This window comes from Lissotriton helveticus, chromosome 5_1 (genome assembly GCF_964261635.1).
Source record: "Lissotriton helveticus chromosome 5_1, aLisHel1.1, whole genome shotgun sequence".
Lineage (NCBI taxonomy): Eukaryota > Metazoa > Chordata > Amphibia > Caudata > Salamandridae > Lissotriton > Lissotriton helveticus.
In genome coordinates this window covers 682,169,973-682,190,639 of record NC_136065.1, presented here as the reverse complement: position 1 = coordinate 682,190,639, position 20,667 = coordinate 682,169,973, and the positions used below count along the sequence as shown (strand labels likewise).

Sequence of the window (20,667 nt, the reverse complement as noted above, 5' to 3'; positions counted from 1 at the left end):
AGTTCCTTGTGCATCCAGCTTTCAGGCAGCAATAAAAATGTGAAGAAAACTCTTGCAATTAATGTTCTTGCTAGAGAGAAAGATCGAAGTTTTGTCTTGTGGCAGTTTCAACTCACCATAAAGTAGAGCAAAGGGTTAATATGCCTGCTGCAAAGAACGCATAATGTACAGATCACAGATTAGTATTTTATGTGAATAGCTGAGTGGACTACTGCCTTTGTCACAAAGATCCCTTTGTTAACACAGTTCATAAATGCAACTCTGAAATAGAACAGTGACTGTTATGAACTGTCATCAAAGAGCTGGATGCAAACGGCATGAAATAGGTTAGGATGCTATGTGTGTTTTTCCCCAGTCTTCCATTACCTATTTCTAATGTTGCTAAGAAGGAATTTTTTGGGTAGATCTGCATTATTATTAGTTAAGCCAGCCTTTACCAGTGCTTTAAAACAAATAAAATGTTTGTGAGAGAGGGGCTATGGGAGATGATGGATAATTTGGCATGGTGGTAGTGAGAGATTCTGTAGAGGAGATCCTTGGGGAAGGGAGGGAGGATGGGTGGCCAAAAATAATTGTCACTCCGGGTGCCACCCGCACTAAAGCCGGCCCTAAGACTAGGCGCTTTCCTACAAAGGTCGCATGACCCCTGGGAATTAGTAGCCAGGTTCCACCTACAATTCCTATTTCTTCCCGCAGCCTCTCAGTTGATGAAATCTGCTGGGAAAAGCTTAGGGAATAGTGTAGCTGATTGTTCAATGGCTCCACAGGAATAAGAACGGATGTATCTTACTTTCACCAGTAAGAGCGGTTTCTCCACAATCTCGCGGCATTGACTTTCTTATATATGCCGACCACAACAATATTTGCACTTATTAGCAAACAGGTTGGATGATGGCACAGCTGATGCCACCGGACCAGAGATTCAGAAGCTCTGGAAGGGTAAGAGCCAGTTGCAATCCAAATGTATCTAGATATTGGGTGGTGTTAATTGTGGCAGAGCACTGCTTTACTGAAGGAAAAATAATTTCTCCATTCAGGGTAGCAATGTCAACTGGCCTACCAATTGGAAACCAATTTAATGAAAGTTTTTGGTAAGGTAATTTTTTTTAGCCTCTCCGCCCCTTGCTTTTGCACCTGCCAACTTGGACTAATATCATCAAGCTAATTTTACATTACTTCATCGGCTGATCAAAACTGTGTTTAGTTGTTTAGTCCCCACGGTTCCCAGCCTTTAGGATCATCAACAGAAGTAGCAAAGCACTCCAAATCTCATGATGGGTTTGACGAACTGGACTCCTACTCTTGGGAGGTGTTTACAATCTATTGAAAGTCATATTTCACGACCGTCCTAAAAGTCATCAGCGTCAATCAAATTAATGACAGAGGTGACACTTTCCTTTGGGGTTAACTGAGTTTCTGCTCATCAGAGAGGAATTGAACAGATAACATTTGGAGCCATTGCCTTCTCTCATGCTCATTCCAGGTGATTATAACACGTGCTGCTCTCATTCTTTGTTTCTTCTTATTTGGAGAAACTGGAATGCTGACCTTATCAACCCCGCTATTACAGATCCTATCAAATCACACTCACTTCTTGTTATTCAGGTTATGTCTGTGAAATACATCGCAGTTAGTCATGGGCCACTAGAATTATGCAGCTGTGGAAGTCCTTATTATCCGAGAGTTGAGTATTTATGCAGTAGGAAAAGGCAAATTTGGGGCTGATGGTGGAATATATGGCACATCGGTAAATCTATAAATGTGCGGAAAATGCTCTGAGCACAGAAATGCATTATTTCAGTTGCCTGCTCATTGTTCTCAGCACATGCACCAGCTGAAGTCATGATTTGAACCTACGCAGCTAAAGATCTAGGGCCATATGTATCATTACAATTTGCGATCGCAAATGCCGAAATTCGCAATTGGGTTCAGTGGTATGTATGAAAGAAAAACTGCCTCGCAAAATAAGGAATCGCAAAATTTGCGATTCCCTATTTTGCGATTGCATTTAAGAAATCGCAAATTGCTAGTCCTTAAATGCAATGTAGGAAGCACAGAAAAAGTGCAATTTGGCCTTAAGGAATCGTAAATTACCACCAACTTCAAGTTGGTGGTAATTTGCGATTTCTCAGAAAAATGCACTTTTTTCCATTTTTCAAAGTGCCATGTGGCGCACATACATGCCCTTAGGAGGCCATGTGCATGTGTGCCACATGTGCACACATGCACATTTCAGGGGTGCAACAGGATGTCCTTTTGACACCCTGGCACCCTTGAAATTGCATTCTCAATTTGCGATTCTCAAATTGAGAATCGCAAATTGAGAATGTCTTCCCATTCATTCCTATGGGCCTCTAGGCCCATAGGGATGAATGGGGAGGTATTCCTTAATTGTGAATCGCAATTTGCAATTCACAATTAAGGAATATGTAGGATTCGCAAAATTATTTGCAAATCCTACATACATAGCGGTTTGCGATTCTCAAATAGCGATTCGCAAAAAATTGCAATTTGAGAATCGCTAAATCAGAGTTTGATACATATGGCCCCTAAGTTTCAAAGCACTCATTGTGCGAAAACACGCAGGGTTCCTCGCGTTTAGGTGCTTCACAGACTCCTTTGGGGTCCACTGTGCTGTATAATCTAAACAAGCTTTCGGGTAAATTTGTCTGGGTGGAGAATCATAAATCTTTAAGATTATTTTTGCCAAGAACCAGTTAGGAGTCGCCAAAGGTTGCTTTTGTTTATCATTTTGTGTTAGCTGCCTCAGTTCTTCGTATCCTGTGAGATCTTCCTCGGTTCAGTGGCAAACAGCCACAGGCTGTGTTTGGCAGCAGGAGGCGGAGAGAATATGTCAGCATCAGCTAGCTTCACGGGAAGCTGAGTAGACAAACACTTTCAGGCGTGAAAAAACACTGTAAACTACTTTGTTTCATTTGTTCTCCTTTTCATAAGAATTGTGTACTCTAGCTTTTGTAGAATTCTCTTGTAAGGACAGGAAAACGTCACGATACAAGGGAACTGAAGCTCCATTAGATTAGAAAAATATCTGCCTACCCAATTAGCTATCGGATGTTACTTGATTGCAGTTTGTGGTTGAATCTAGTAAACGTGTTGTTAGGGTCATTGACACAGAGACCTGGAGGAGGACTTATTAAGTGTCTTGTGCGACTTTTCTACTCGGGGTAATACTGTTAGTACTGATCTCTTAAGTAGACAATTGACCTCGGGTACACTGATTAATATGCATACTTTTTGCAATTGATACATGTATTATGCATGATAAACCCATGCGATGCCACCCACATAGATATTGCCCATTGTTGGTGCCTATGTTAATTTGGCACTGGTATTCCATACAACAGTGGGTTCGCCCTACATGGCGTTGTTATGGTCTTTGCCCCTATGAGGTCAGAGTTTCTGATCCGTAGCGATCACTTTGCCTACATTAGCAGAGGAATTGCACTACAAGATGCAATTAACCTCTTTTATGGAAACTTTAAGCGCAACAATAAATGTGCATTCAAGCATTGAACATTAATATTAGTGTAGCTTCATGTCATATCAAGGCCCCCACAAAAGGTTGGCAATTCGGTGCTGCCGTCTTCTGTAGCATCAAGCCTCCATCTTTGTAGACATTCATCCCTAAGTAACACTTAAGAAGTTTGTCCAAGACTTCCCAACTCAACATCTCCTTCCAGGTGGATGATCGCAAAACTAAAAAAATCAAAGCTTATGTTCTTAGTCTGAGGCCTATTCTTTATTTACAGTGTTGATATACCTCAATCAATCAATCAAGAATTTGTATAGTGCGCTACTCACCCGGAGGGTCTCACGGCGCTTGGGGGAGAGGGGTCCGCTACTGCTCGAACAGCCAGATCTTGAGTTGCTTCCTGAAGGAGAGGTGGTTGTGAGATTGTGGCATGTAGTCTAGTGGTTGGGGGTGGAGTGAAAGGGAGGAGCAGGAACGGGAGGAGCCAGGGACAGGAACTAAGGCAGTTAGAGTAGGGACAGGGCTGAGAATGGATGCAGAGAATAAAGCTCCATTAATGACAACCAAGAGTGTCTGTGATTATTTGTAGCACGATGCTACAACTGGCGACGAGGGTGGGATGTGCATGACTGCAACCCACAGAATCTCAGGAGAGTGCCCTGTCCCCTGCAGCGTCGAGAAAAGGAGCTCGCTGCCGTGTGGTGCTGCTCCCTGAAGACAGAGGACAGCAGCAGGTGACCCTGCCCCTCCAGCGACCGTGAGAAGCCCAGAGGGAGCCACTGTGACGAGCGCTGAAACGCTCGAAGGAAGAAGCTGTACGCGCTGAAAGCGCGAGTCCCGCCGGATGCGTGCAACTTGGCACCCTTGAAGAAACAGGAGTCGGGAGCCCACTCCGACCCTGCCTAACGCCCCCAGAGCGAGACGAAGGTACCTCGGCGTGGAGGACGCTGTCCCCGAGAGACTGCTGGCAAGCGCCGCTGAACGCGCTGGAGTGGGAGCCCGGGTGCCGTCGGAGGTCGGAAAACCTCACGCCCGATGCGTGAGCTTTGGCACGCTATCGGCACAGAAGAGCGGGAACTTGGAAAATAAGGTGGGAGCCCACCCCAAAGTAGTGAAGAGTGCCCAGGGTGAAGGAAAGTACCCCCAGAGGACCGGCTGGCAGGCGCTAACAAGCGCGACGAAAGCGGAGTTTGAAACGGAGCTCGAGGAGTCCCGGCATCGGAAACCTCACTCCCGATGCGTGAGCATTGGCACGCGATCGCCGAGTGAGCGCGGGACCTGGTGAGACGCCGTGGGAGCCAACCCCAACCTCACCTGACTGCAGCAGTGACCGAAGGGAGCCGAATCTGGAGGGTGCTGCCCTTGAAAACGACTGCCGGTGAGTCCTGTGTGAAGGAACTGGGTCGAGTAAAGAGAGAGAAAGTAGTGCCTGCAGATAACTACGGCGGCCATCTTTGAGTCAGGCAACTGTTGGGACGTCTTCCCTGTGCAAACTGGAGGCGGCCATTTTGAGGTCAGGCGAGCCAAATTTAGCAACAAGCATTGGCAGAAAACAAGCATTGGCAACCATAAAGAAGCAAGCATTGACAAACGTAAAGAAACAAACACTGGCAAACACAAGTGGAAAGGCCACAAGAAGGAAACAAACATTGGCAAGAGTAAGTTACAGTTTTGCAATCAAGCACAAGCCAATACAAGCAGTGAAGTAAGAAAGCAAGCATAAGCGAATGCATGGGACAGACACAAAACAAACACGAGCAAGTGCAAGAGGTGCAACAAGAAAACAAGCACGAGCTAAGGCAAGAAATGAAACGAATACACAAGCACAGGCAACTACAAGAAGTGCAGCAGAACAAGCATAAGCGAACGCAAGCAGAGTAACAAAACGAGCATAAGTAAATGCAAGACACAAATAAAGACAACAATAAACACAACAAGCACCGGCAAGTGCAAGAGATACATTGGACACAAGCACAGGCAAGCACATGCTTCAAGTATAAACAAGCCCGAGCAAATATAAGCCTCGACACAAACAAGCACTAGCCCACACAAATCTCGAATGAAACTAATACAAGCAAATGCAAATCCTGAACGCAACAAACACGAGCAAAGGCAAGTACTGAAGTAAATTTCCAACACCCCGCGAAGATAAATGATCAACAGTAAGAAGAGCTAAGAGATCAAATGATCGGAGTAGTGGCCATTTCGAAATCAGGAATCCAGGCCTAACTCATTGAAGCCTGCCGAGACCGTCGTACTAAGGGCGGACAGAATACAGTAGTCACCCAGGAGTGGCGAACCTTCCCAAAACCAAAGGAGACGACTAGACACAGGATCTCGGCAGAAGAAGGTCAGCAGATAAGACGGGAGGCAAAGTGAACAATCCTGCGTCGGTAGCAGACGAAACCTTTCCTCCCTCATGGCGGTGATTACAGCAACCCATCGGTCCAATCCCTGCATTGAAGTACCGCCTCCGGTGACACAGACTGACGGTCAGAGTTTGGGCCTCAAATGGAACCGGTGGCTGGAATCATTGGACGATTTCCTTGACGCGATCGGTGAACGAAGAGATAGAAAATGTCTGACACTACTTCTCCAGCTGATAGGTCATGAGGGCCGACGTTTAGTCAGAACATTCCCTGAAAAGGACACAGAGACCAATGAGAGACTCCAAAAGAAGCTGCGTACCCATTTCCATGCACCGGTAGACGTGGATCATGCTCGCATCGCCTTCACCACGGCACGGCAGGAACCTGGAGAACCATTGCCAAAATTAATCGCCCGGTTGCAGAGCTTGGTGCCCGGTTGCTTCTTCAATACCTTTACAAATGAAGAAGCCATTCGACTTCGGATAATCGAAGGATGTTCAAATGCAGACACAAAGCGCAAGATGCTTCAGGGGCAATGGTCGCTAAGGAGAATCATCAGAGGGGCCGAGGCTGGAGTGCGGGTCGAAGCAAGAGACATATTGAAAGAATTGCACCCGAAGGCAAGACACAAAAATACCTGGAAAGAGACTTCCCTCATGTCTGGGAACAAAGCCCAAGAAACAAACGAAACTAGAAAGAGGGAGGGTGAAGGTAGACCAGAGAGAAGACAGAGGGAGAGACAAAGTGACATGGAGCACTCCAAGTCAACAATACAACAGACCGGGACAATCCAGGAGTGTGAGAGTCTCACTGACACAACCTCAAGGAGGCATTCAACCTCAAGGAGTCATTCAAAGTATGGCACAAACTATTCTGAAGAAGATGAAGTGTCAAGTGGGACAGATTGCACCCATGGACAAGATGGAAATCTGCCCAACAAGCGGGCAAGAAAGACAAACTGCAGAAGATGGGACCAATCCTGTCAAAACTGGAAATCGGCACACGAACACCCCGGGCATCCTCTCACTATTCGCCAAATTCTGCAGATGAGTCGGAGGAAGCATCAAGCAGTGGGACACACAAGCGAAGAGAAGAAACTAACTACATGAGGAGTGGTAAGCCACTCAGACACCGAAAAGGGAGAGGCATGTGCACTCGAGACAGTCATGACGATGAGAAAACGGAGAAGAGACAATTGATGTCGCGTGAGAGGGGCAGAGACCAAATGTTCCGAGATCAAACTAAAGAAGTAAACGAGTGGTTAGCAAACGACCTTTCCACAGCAACAACACAGAAGACACGTAAAGAGACATACCCAAAGGAATGTCCTACAGATAGCTCTGACTCCAGAAGCATATCATCACAGACTACCAATGCAATAAACTTACCAGTCAAGATAACCCCAAAGGAACGTTCTCAAAGGGAATCGGCGACCGACTCCTCCGACTGGGAAAGCATGTCTGTCCAATCACTCGGGTCAACAAAGTCATGGTCCCGATCCCGTCTATGGCATCAATCACCCGAACGCACAATAGAACCAAAAGACAACGTGTCATGTCAGTCATCACCATATCAAGACATGAGTAACATACCGTCACCCCTGATGGGGTCAGCGAGGCTGACTCAAAGGACTGACAGAAGGCAAACAAAGAGATGGGACAGCACTTATCAGGTGGAAAAGGACTATCTTGTCACCCTGCAAGGAAGACCAGATGTGGTGAAAGAGATAGATTGTCACCGGCTGAGAGAGAAACAGTTACATGCCCGGATGACCAAGGGGTACACCAGTCGCGAACACGAGTGGGTGAGACAAACAGAGGCAGCAAATGAGTCCAAGAATCAAACCAGGACACCCATTTCAGACAGTACGTTAATGTCTGGCATGCCTGACGGTGAACAGAAGAACAGTGCTGCTCCCAACCTGACAAGACAAAAGGAAGTAACCCTACAGGTGGGAGCTCGGAAGAGAACCAGAATGTCATCCACTCATGAAGGAGATCGAACGTCAATAGAACAAGAGCCACCAAAGAAAACAGACTGTCACTGCCGAGCTGAGCCAGTAGCAGTCACACAACAAGAAAGAAGCATGGTAACTGCGGAACCTGAGAATAAGCAGCTCACACGCAATTGTCTACGTCCTCAAAAGTGCACTCCCGTAGTCAAGGTTGACCTAGCTACGACGACGGAAAGATCGACCAAAGCTAGGTCCATCACTGATTCGACACTACTGATGCTTGAAGAACAGGCTGTCCGCCGACCTGTGCGGCTGATTGACGAATTGCGAACATTGTGGAAATTAAGTTCATTTTGTTAAGAAAGGGGGAGATGTGAGATTGTGGGATGTAGTCTAGTGGTTGGGGGTGGAGTGAAAGGGAGGAGCAGGAACGGGAGGAGCCAGGGACAGGAACTAAGGCAGTTAGAGTAGGGACAGGGCTGAGAATGGATGCAGAGAATAAAGCTCCATTAATGACAACCAAGAGTGTCTGTGATTATTTGTAGCATGATGCTACAGTGGGCTTGGGTAATACGGAGGTGGATGGGGAGGGAGTTCCAAGTCTTGGCTGCCAGGTAGGAGAAGGATCTTCCTCCCATGGTGGCTCTTCGAATGCGTGGGACGGTAGCGAGGGAGTGGCTGGTCGATCGTAGTTGGCGGGTGGGAGTGTAGAAGGTCAGGCGGTTGTTGAGGTACCTGGGGCCCAGGTCGTGGAGGGCCTTGTGTGCGTGGGTGAGGAGTCAGAACGTGATTCTCTTGCTGAGAGCCAGTGCAGGTCTCTCATGTGTCCGGTGATGTGGCTGTGTCGGGGGATGTCCAGGATGAGTCGTGCGGAGGCGTTCTGGATGCGTTGGAGTCTTTTCCGTAGTTTGGCTGTGGTTCAGGTGTAGAGGGAGTTCCCGTAGTCCAGTCGTCTGGGGACGAGTGCCTGGGTGACCGTCTTCCTGGTTTCGGTGGGGATCCAACGGAAGATCTTTCGGAGCATGTGTGGGATGTTGAAACATGATGATGAGACGGCGTTGACTTGTCTGGTCATCGAGAGGGAGGAGTCCAGGATGAAGCCCAGGTTACGTGCGTGGTCTGTTGGTTTGGGTGCGCTGCCCAGGGCAGCGGGCCACCAGGAGTCGTCCCAGGCAGAGGGTGATGATCCAAGGATGAGGACTTCCGTCTTGTCTGAGTTCAGTTTCAGGCGGCTGTTCATCATCCACTTGGCTACGTCTTTCATCCCTTTGTGTAGGTTGGTTCTTGCGGTGCCTGGGTCGTTGGTGAGGGAGAGGATCAGCTCGGTGGCGTAGGAGATGATGTTGAGGTTGTGTTGGCGTGCGATGGCTGCGAGAGGGCTCATGTAGACGTTGAAGAGGGTGGGGCTGAGTGATGATCCTTGTGGAACACCGCAGATGACTTTGGTGGCCTCGGATCTGAACGGGGGGAGGCGGACTCTCTGGGTTCTTCCGGCGAGGAACGAGATGATCCACTCCAGTGCCTTCTCTTGGATTCCGATGTTGCTGAGGCGTTGTACTAGGGTGTAGTGACAGACAGTGTCGAACGCTGCGGAGAGATCCAGGAGGATGAGGGCCGCTGTTTCCCCGTAGTCGAGCAGGGCTCGGATGTCGTCAGTGGCTGCGATGAGGGCGGTCTCGGTGCTGTGGTTGGCTCGGAAGCCGGACTGCGAGTGGTCGAGGGATCCGTTTGTCTCGAGGAAGGCGGCAAGCTGTCTGTTGACGGTCTTCTCGATGACTTTGGCAGGAAACAGGAGGAGCGAGATGGGGCGGTAGTTCTTGAGGTCGGTGGGGTCTGCTGATGGTTTCTTCAGGAGGGCGCTGAGTTCGGCATGCTTCCAGCTCTCCGGGAAGGTGGCGGTGTTGAAGGAGCAGTTGATGATGTCTCGGAGTTGGGGTGCGATGACGGAGTTGGCCTTGTTGAAGACGTGGTGGGGGCATGGGTCGGATGGAGATCCGGAGTGGATGGTGTTCATTGTTTGGATGGTGTCTTCGGTGCTGACCGGGGTCCAGACGCGGAGGGTGGTGGTGGGGGTCGTTGGTTCTGTGGTTGGGTGCGTGGTCTGTGCGCCGAAGCTGTTGTGTATGTCTGCGATCTTGCTGTGGAAGAACGAGGCGAGTGAGTCGCAGAGGTCTTGTCAGGGAGTGATGTCGTTGTTTCCGGCGCTGGGGTTGGAGAGCTCTTTGACGATGCTGAAGAGTTCCTTGCTGTTGTGTGCGTTGTTGTCTAGTCGTTCCTTGAATGCTGTCTTCTTGGTGGTGTGGATCAGCTGGTGGTATTTGCGGGTGGCGTGCTTGAGGGTGGTCATGTTGTCTGTAGTCGGAATTTTTCGCCAGGCTTTCTCAAGGGTACGGCAGTTCTTCTTGGAGTTCTTGAGGTCGTCGTTCAACCAGGAGGCTTTCTTGCTTCCGTGCATGCTGGGATGGTTTTTCAGGGGTGCGAGGTCGTCAGCGCAGTTGGTGATCCACTGTGTGAGGTTGCTGGCTGCTTGGTTGGGGTCCGTTGATCTGGCAGGGGGGTTCTGGTTCAGTGATGTGGTGAGCTGGTCGCTGGTGATCTTGTTCCAGCTCCTGCGGGGAGCCTGTTGCGGGTGGTGGTGAGTCGTGGTCCTTCTAAAGCTGAAGTGGACGCAGCTGTGGTCTGTCCAGTGGAGTCCGGTGGAGTGGCTGAAGGAGATGTGCTTGCTGGAGGAGAAGACTGGGTCAAGCGTGTGTCCGGCGTAGTGGGTGGGGGTGTTCACCAGTTGCTTGAGTCCGAGGTTGGCGAGGTTGTCCAGCAGGGTGGTGGTGTTGTTGTCGTTGTTGTTCTCCAGGTGGAAGTTGAGGTCCCCTAGGAGGATGTAGTCAGCGGAGGGGAGGGCGTGTGGGCTGATGAAGTCTGCGATGTCTTCGCTGAATTGTGTGTGAGGTCCTGGGGGTCTGTAGATGAGGGTGCCTCTGAGTGTGGTCTTGGGGTCGGTGTGTATCTGGAAGTGAAGATGTTCGGCGGTTGTGAGGGTGTCGTCGGAGTTGGTCGTGATGCAGAGGGTGTTCTTGTGGACGATGGCGATGCCTCCTCCTGTCTGGTTGACGCGGTCCCTCCGGGTGATCTTGTATCCGTCTGGGATGGCGATGGCGATGTCGGGCGCTGAGGAGGCGTTCATCCAAGTTTCCCTGTGGAAGGCGACGTCTGGAGATGTGGTGTCGAGCAGGTTCCATAGTTCCACGGCGTGTCTGTGGACGGAGCGGGTGTTGAGCAGGATGCACTTCAGGTGGTTGTTGCTGGTGCTCGGCTTGGCGGGTGCGGTGCAGGTCCGGATGCAGGAGAACTTGCAGGATTGGCAGGTGAAGGGTCCGTGGGTGCGTCCTGGGGTGGCTCGGTGGCAACCAGGGATCCGGCCGGTGTTGAGTGCGTTGAGGGTGGCGGAGTCGTACGTCCGGCGGGTGGGATGGCCTCTGCGGGGGCCAGGGGGTCTGGCGCTGGGTGCAGTCCAGGCGCGGACTGGCGTAGACGGACTTGCCTTTGGAGTGCCTTCGGCGCACCATTGGCGCACGCGCTGCTCGTACGTGCGGACTCTGCCATAAATGGAGAGTGGGGGGGCGGAGCGAGGGAGGAGCAGCTGGGAGGCGTGAGCTGGGTGGCGAGTGGGGAGGGGAGCAATGCGATGCGGTGAGGCTGAAGGAAACGGGGGTGGGGCCGCGGGGGAGCAGCGGCATGGAGCGGGGAGCGGGGTGGAGCAGCGGGAGAACGGCGATAGAGCAGAAAATACAATCAGGGGCACAACAGTGACAATCAGGGGCACAACAGTGGGAGAAAAATGGCGATAGAGCAGGCAAAACAATCAGGGGCACAACAGTGACAATCAGGGGCACAACAGCGGGAGAAAATACAGATTACTGGCACAACGCACAATACAAATACAGGCAGAAACAATTACTGGCAGTGGCGGCAGTGGCGGCGGCAAACGGGGACTGGGCACACGCAGGATGGGCCACACGGCGGGTGGAGCGACCGGCACTGACCAGGTCAGGTCAGGTCACAGCTCCCCGCCTCGCGGACACCACCTTAAGTATCCAGTGGGAGGGAGGAGCAGCTGGGAGGCGGGAGCGGGGTGGCGAGTGGGGAGGGAAGCGATGCGATGCGGTGAGGCTGAAGGAAACGGGGTTGGGGCCGCGGGGGAGCAGCGGCAGGGAGCGGGGAGCGGGGTGGAGCAGCGGGAGAGCGGCGATAGAGCAGAAAATACAATCAGGGGCACAACAGTGACAATCAGGGGCACAACAGCGGGAGAAAAACGGCGATAGAGCAGGCAAAACAATCAGGGGCACAACAGTGACAATCAGGGGCACAACAGCGGGACAAAATACAGATTACTGGCACAACGCACAATACAAATACAGGCAGAAACAATTACTGGCAGTGGCGGCAGTGGCGGCAGTGGCGGCGGCAAACGGGGACTGGGCACACACAGGATGGGCCACGCGGTGCGGGTGGAGCGACCGGCACTGACCAGGTCAGGTCACCTAAACTATAAGCAAATGTTTATTCAGGCGGCAGTGGCGTACCCAGCCCTATGGCTGCCTGTGGTGACCCTGCTTTTGCCGCCCGCAGCGGCCCAATTGAAGAATGTGGGGGGGGATTGCTGCCCCTGAGACACAAGGTAAGTGAGGGAGGAGGCTGCCGCCCCAAAACTCGTGCTGCCCGGGGAGGACGCCCCTCCCACCCCCCCCCCCCCCACCCCCGCTTCCTTGCTACGCCACTGCCAGGCTGTCATGGTCAATGTAATTCACCATCCAAAGAACTTATATTAAAGAAAACCATTAAAGAAAACCATATTGCCTTATAATAGTGCCTATAAGTCTGGGACTCCATTTTCAAATATACATTTCTAGAAGTTCTGCGTCAGAAAGATGAATGGAAAACCCCATGATGTGACATACTGTGTTATGGCTGTCTGTACATGTAAGGGAACCACTTATTTTCAACATTACCTTCATTTGTTTGCTCCGATCAGCTGGTGTTTGACCTCTGTTGGTGACCTACTAAACAGGCCCTTCCGTATGTGCTGTGTTTAAATGGATCAGCCTTTTTAATCCAAATGGCCAACTGTCACTCTGATAAGCTCTGTGGCCAAATCCTTTACACAATTGCCCAGAGGACAATCATGATGTGTAGTAGCAAAGAAAATATTTTTAAACACTACACCTAAAATATAACTTCATTTTAGATTCAGTTTTTCACAGCAGCATTCTTCAGGACATTTCCCCAATTTGTAAAACACGCATACATCAACATTTGGTCACATTTGATCAGAAGGTGCCATCAAACCAAATTTTGCAGTGTACTGATACTCTGGGCTAAAAAGAACTGTAGTGAAATTTAATTGAGAACCTACCAGTTTGCGAACATGAAATATATTGTATCAGAAATCAGATGGGTGCATTGAAAATGCATTCATGTTTCAGTCTGGAACATAACTTCTTTAAACCTCATGCAACTGACTATCAATAGACAGGAAGGGAGAGGGGGCGTTCCCAACAGCTGATGGGTGTGGCACTGTTTACAGTACATCTTTGTAGGACATTGTATATATAGAACAGGGTTCCTCTCACCCTCACTGTCACCAGATACAACAGTGGCGGGTCAGTGGGGATGTTTTCCTTTGAAGGAACTGTTAGGGCAAGAAGGTAGAGTTGGTCAATAGGAACCCCACAGTTGACGTGTAAAACTGCCTTGTTGGGTTTTGGATTAAATGAATTATAGGATAGCCTTGCTGGCACAGAACATATTCAAAGGAAAGGAAATGCATCAGACTGCTGAAAAAACTGAGAGTGGGAAGTCTCACCACGAACAGCTAATATATTTATTGTTTAAAAAAACTACTTGGCCCTTTCCAATGTGGCACTGGAACTGAAGAGAAGAGGAATTCCCTGTTTTTTGCTCCAATGAAGAATTCCTGCTTGCTCAAGAAGTGGACAAAATGTCTCCAGGTCCTTCTTAGATGTCTGCTTCTGCTGTATTCTTCAGGGCTGGTTGAGCTAGCCTCCAATATATTCAATGGGCTAAAGGCATCCAGGTAGTACCTGAAAAGTCTGTTTGCATCTGTGGCTGTTTTGTACAAGATGCAGAAGATTATGCCTGATAACAGAGGAAGCTGTTCTCAACCTTGAAAAATACCAGTGTCCTGGGTGGTAAAGGGTAGGGTGGACTTAAAAACAAGGGGCCGATTCACAAGGTAAAGTGAGGCGAAAGTCTAACTTTACGACTTTCGGTATTCACAAAGGGCATTTAGGATTAGTAAATGCCCTTTGTAAATGCCGAAAGTCGTAAAGTTAGACTTCATCTCACTTTACCTTTATGAATCGGGCCCATTGTCTATGGGAGCCTCCTTCAATTGGGAAAAGTGGGATCGGGTAGCAAGTGCTAGCCCTGAAGATTTGAAGAATTTCTCAAACTCCATACAAAACACTTCAACCTCTTATATTTTATTTAATTTCCTGTAAGATAATATTCAACTTATTTTCTCTGCTGCCTTCCTATAGGACTGTTTTAATTTCTTTTAAGAGTATTTTTTTTGCATTGGGTACAGGATTAAAGGTATAGAAAATGCTTTATGCTAACCTGATATGAAAACATAAAAATCTCAATAAGAAGACCTAGATGAGTTACATCCAAGCTTAAAGAGGCAAGTAGAAAGGGAAAGATGGAGCAAAAACAGTAACAAAGGAAAGCAACAGCCCTGGCCAGAACATTGCATTCTGACAGGAATAGCTTGAGGCGTAGGTCTCAGCAAAACATGAAGGGGCATATCCACCTTTGGACAAGGAGGAGGGTCACAAAGATAGGAATGTGAACAGCTATTTTGAGGCTGTCAAGAGAGGCGCCCAGGTGTGTGGAGACCCACTGGAAAATAGGATTCTGGCCTCGCTTCTAGGGAGTAATATTAGCTTATTGCCAGGAGTGAGGCGACAGCTTCAAAGAGAGGGCACCTGTGAGTGAAAGTGCTCACAGCTGCAAAGAGTGGGGAAGACTCAGAGGGGGGTTTGTAACTGAGCTAACTTGAGAAACAAGAGTGGGAAAACATTCGTCAGGCCTGAAACCCACGCACAAGCAAATTTGGTGTTCAGAATCATTACAGACCATGGTTCATACACAGTAGCTGATTATCTGGTTTCAGTGAGAGAACTTTGCACCGAATAACAGAATAATAATAACATAACAAAGCAATGTAATCAGCAGACGCTATTGAAAAACATAATCATTTGTGCATTTGTTTTGTAACTTGATAGCTTTGACAGGCAGCCACATCATAACACAGATGAATATGAACAAGTGAGTTTTTTAGTTCTAACCACCTGGATAAATGAAAATCTCGTGTTAATTTTAAGATCCAATTTTCAGTAATATTTGAAGTGCTCTCAGAGGGGCCCTATTCATTATTTAAAGTGGGCTACATATCGTCAAATATGGTGAAAGAACATTCATAATTCCCAGTGACAAACAATAAACACACAATTAGAATTAGAACCATGAGAACCATGTTCTTAGAATTTAGTACCTTCAGTTACTTAAGTTCCCCCAATGGTGATGCTTGGTTTTAGCTATGTTCTATATTATGATCCTTTTTTATGAAATATGTTGCCGCACATTCCTTCATATTTTATGGTCTGTGTAGGTTCATCTTAGAATGCCGTACTTATTTTACCCTACATAATGCCAGTGGCGGCGGGGAAGTGCAAATTAGAGGGGTGCAGTGGCCCACACTCACTTACACCTATGTATTCATGTACACTCACTCATAAATACACACATTCATACACACACGCATGTTTGCACCAGTCAATAAAAACACAATACTTACCTGCTGCAGCTCTTGGGGTGGAAAGCCTCTGAGGTGCCAGGAGGGTTAGGACAGCTGCATCCCCTCATTGGCTGATGCCAGGTCAATTAATGAGGGGAGGCAGTAGTCCCTACCGTGTCACAGAATAGGATGGGGTAAGAGAGACTGCTGACAACACCTACTCTGTGAAGTGGTGTCAGTGATAGACACTCGACCCTTGGCACTTCAGGGCTTAAAACTGAAGCACCCAGGTAGGAGGCTATCACTTACGCTCCCCCTCATCACGAGGGGGATGACTCGAGGACCTTCGTCAAGCTTAGGAGGTCAAGCCCACAGGAGCTGTGACTTCCTCAGCCGAATATGGTACATTGCAACGCTATGTATTACATCGAGTGCTTTTACAACGCGGTTGTTACAACAATCGTGTTGTTAGTATGCAATGTTTTACATCGCAAGTCATTACAACGACTTGCATTAGGGGGCGCGCTGGTTTTAGGAATAATATCAATTACTATTCCTACTCCAGTTTGCGCAACAGTAGGGAAGGTGTTGGAATTCAGTTCCAATACCTTAGCGCTGCCTAGTGCAAGTTGTTGTAATGACTTGCGAAGTAAATGCATTGCGTACTAACAACGCGGTCATTGTAACGACCGCGTTGTAATGGTACAGCAATGTAATGACAGCGCTGTAAATGCTGTTTCCCCCTCATCCCAGCAAAGTTCAGTTCAGGCAGCCCAGAGCCTGTACATTTAGCACAAGTCTAGCTCCTGACTGCTTGACCTGAAAATAAAGAATGTATGTGAGGCTGGCATTTGCTGACGGACACTGCTTTTTTCGAAAAGGTGTGCAGGCCTGGCCCCTCCACCCTTAGGGACTGGCCGCGGCTGCATATTGCTCTTTTAAGACTTTTTTACATAGACAAAGCTATACAACAGTGGTTCAATTACAATTGTGTGTCTCCTAATTATTGATTGGTTTGACTAAAAGGAATTTAAGGTGGTGGATCGTGTGCATATACGTTGCTAGGTTATTCGTTTAATAGCATTGTATCATCAAGTTGTAGTTTGTATCGGTTCCTACAGAATAAGGAATGCGGTTCTAATTAGACTCTAGATGGTTTTTATTGGCTCCCAGCGCACAAATTGACTGTGCATTGAGTGTGTGTGGTGAAGCATGTGGAGACCATTGAAAAACTGTGATGGTCCAGCCCTCGACGTCTTGTCTGCCTGAGAACAAGCAGCGGGTCATGCTCACCGCTGAGGGCTGTTCTTGTGTATTGATAGAGACATTTGTGGAGAGAATCACGTTTATTCCATAAACAGGTTCCTAACTCTTAACGTTGGTCATCCCCAGAAGTCAACCTTTCCACATAGTATCTGAGTGCAAGTTGCTCAGCAATGGTGGGGTGCTGAATCCACTCCTGAAATTATTGTTTTTATGCAGTAACACCCTCCCATACCAATGCAAGATTTTTGGTGGCCTAGAACGAAATTCCTACGCAAGATGCTGAATTACCATACTTGTTTCTATGTATTTTCCATCATTACAGATCGGTCATAGTGAATGGCTTTTTGTAAGATTACAGTCTATTCATTAGACGTGATGTCATGCTTTGCGTCATGGGTGCATGGTTCCACGGGTACAGTTCATGCGTTCCCATCAGTCATCATTCTTCCCCATGCTACGTCTCCCTACTGGTTTACCCATATGTTGCGTGTTTTCTTTAAAGCATTCCTTCCCCTTAAACTTGGCATCTTATAATGTGGTCTGCTTCACACTTTGCTCCAACTGAGAATCCTGGATAACAACACAATATCTCCCTCTTTCTTCTTCTTCGTCGGCTCCTCTAGCATCTGTTAAGTTTTTTCTCAGTGTCTAGCGGCAGCACCGACTGTAGACTTCATAGAAGATCTCTGTAATTATGTCCATCGCCCTCATACATAAAAACACAATACTCTTTTCTTGACAACTTTTTAAAATGTAAAAATGTTTTTGCAAATTCTTCGCATATTGATATTTTTTGTCAAGCATTATTTTTTCTCTTATATTGTTTCACGCCCACTTAATGCTCCTTCACTAAAGTATCTGGGTAATTGAATCTCTCTTTTTTCTTTTTGTCCAGTGGAAACCTGTACTGGGCAGGATCTGGCAGACCTGGGAGACCGCCTTCGAGATTGGTTCCAACTTCTCCATGAGAACGCCAAGCAGAACAGCTCTGGAACCCCTATTAAAGGTAACGTAACCTGCTCCGAAATAGATCACATGTATATTTTACACACAATGCACCCTTGTCACCAGTACATCTACAGAAACACATTCACCTTCATGCCCGTACATTACTTTAAAACTACAGAGGCTGAAGATTTTCTAGTAAAAGAGGAGAAAGACGGTTGACTAAAGTTTCTGCACCTCACACCAGTTTCAACATGTACAAAAGTCCCGCGCAACCAGCCCTGGCATCAACCGTCCAGTGATGCCTCTGTGTTTCAGATCCTTGTAAAACAAATAGTGGGTGTGCACAGAGTGACAAAGTCCAGAGAGCGAAAGTAAGAGTTTGAAAATTCTTCATTGATCATGCTATTTCAAGACATTAGATTCCAGCCAACACGTTTTGTTTTGTCTGGGAGAACTTCATCAGGGCTCCTAAGGGCAGTCACCCTTACGATGGAGAAACCGAGATATTTATGAAAGTAACCGTGTGTATATTAAAAGATCCTGATCTGTAAGGAAGTTTGGCCATGGTAGAGATATCTGGATCAATCACGAGTCCAGGCAAAGTCTAAACAAGAATTCCTATTTAGACTTTGCCTGGACTAGTGAAACACATCAATGCATAACAACGACAGAGCACAATGGCAATGGCCTATTGTTTTAGGGTGGGTTTTGTGATGTGCCAATGTTTGGTGCTGTGATTTTTTATTTATTTACTATGTTGGATGCGTTTTGTGTCAGGGGCGTAGCTCGGTCAGTAAGAATGGGGTAATGTGAGCTTCATATTTCCCAACAATCATACCAGTTAAAATACATTATATGCAAAGCAGGGCAGGAAGGGGGCTTAAGGAGCAGTAGGGATGGAGAGAAGTGCAGACATCAAAAGCAGCCCTAGAGCCCCGAACACTCTCGGTGGCGATAATCTCACTCAGGAGGGTCCACAGTGCTACAGTGAAATCCACATTTGAACACAAGATCTGAGTCAATTACTGGCACTTAAGTGCTGTATTTTATTAACTCTTTTATTCCAAAATAAAATGTTTTTTTCTTTTCCTTTTTAATTGGTATTGCAATGGTTTTAGTTAACTTATGCAAATAAACGTATTCATTCATACGGCCTTAAATAAAGTAGACGAAACAAAATAGTGTCACAACTCACTATGTTCGCAATTATGCGGTTGTAAGACAGTCATATTAGGGTGGAGTTTATGGAGCTCATCCTGAACTAAAGAAGAAGACTTTCCTTTCTGCTTTTTATTGAGCATATTTAAATATTACATGAGGCAAGAACTAGATATACTAAAAACTGAATAACAATAGAAGAAAATACTTGAAATTGTAAACAAATGATTGAATCAATAAACTAATTAAGTATTTCATTTGTTCATTGTACCAGATGCATTTCAATTCCTTCCATAATATTTGCTACACATTTTAAGACAAAATCTAAAATTAACAAAGATCCAGTACAGTGTGCATCATTCAATTACAGTGATAAATTAAACCCGCCCTCCTCCACTATGTAGATTGATGTTGGCTTTAAGAACTGTTTCAGTTTAAATTTGACCTAAATAAAACTGAAACACCTGTGATTGTTTCTCTGGTAAATACTTCCATTAAAGTAATAGAAGTCTAGGACCTCCAACCCAATTTTTTATATCAGTATGGTAGGGATCTCAACACTGGCAAACGATAAGTAAGTGTGTTTAAAATTGGCCAACGAACGGAAGATGCTGATGATTCCCATCATAATTTATGTTGGAGTAAAATCTCTTTAGAAGCTTACAACTTTAAGCATTTTACAAAAAAAGTCTTTCCAATGTGGATTCAGTGTAAATACACTACGGACATATGAATGTGGACAGCTATGCACCACTGACTCCAGGAGCAAGTTTCTGCAGGGCCTGAGCTTGGGTACCACTTGGTGAACTTTTCTGCAGTGACAGAAAAATCATATTGTATTTTATTCTGATGGAGAATGAGTTTCGGCAATATGGAAATTCGAAAGACCTTTGTGAGTGAAACAGCAAACAGACTTTGAGTAATTGCGGTACACAGCCACTCAGACCATTTGACGGTCAACCAAATATGCTAATCTTCTAACTCATTAAAAGACACCTCATAATACACAGACATTTTGAATTGTGGAGAATTATAGTATAGCAAACATAAGCAAGGCAGCAGCATTGGGTAAGGTCAAAATATTTTTGTAAGAGAATCAAGATTCAGCTGCTCTTTAAAAAAATCATGTCGGTGAATCCCAAATGTATTGATAAATTCCTAAAAGGAGTTCCAGATTTCCTCATGATAGCTGATGGAGCAATTCTAAATATGATTGAAGCCAGAAAGAACCCCTGGGCATCAAACAAACTGTGGTAGCTGTGGTATATTTCAAATAGGGACATTTCCATGAAGGGGGAAAGGATGTTGGACAATGTCATGCCATGCATAGTGTAGATCAGCTGTCCCCTTGCTCTCAACATACCTGAAATGGCAGCTAGAATTTGTGTATGCATTAAATAATTATTATGATCCAAAAAGGTACCTTTTTGGATCATGTAATTATTTAATGTATATTGATTATGCCTTTGCATTTCAATTTTTTTATACTAATAAATCGTTTCCAATATAGATTTTGATCTGGATTTGTGTTTATATATTTGTTTGCCCATATTGTCATCAGTTGCCTAAGTGATTTTATATACAAATGTTGTTCATGTCCTGACTTAGGAATGCATCCATTGAACTTCTTTTTATACAATTGACCTCTGACATTATAACCATT

General features: G+C 46.7%; 1 protein-coding gene across 1 annotated transcript in view; it reads left to right on the top strand.

Moving 5' to 3' along the window:
• LOC144754831 (testican-2-like) overlaps nucleotides 1-20,667 on the top strand; it is a 131,972-nt gene that overhangs the window by 12,416 nt on the left and 98,889 nt on the right. The window contains exon 5 of the mRNA XM_078643074.1: nucleotides 17,794-17,904. Coding sequence (XP_078499200.1) covers nucleotides 17,794-17,904 — 111 coding nt within the window. The remainder of the gene's footprint in view (nucleotides 1-17,793; nucleotides 17,905-20,667) is intronic.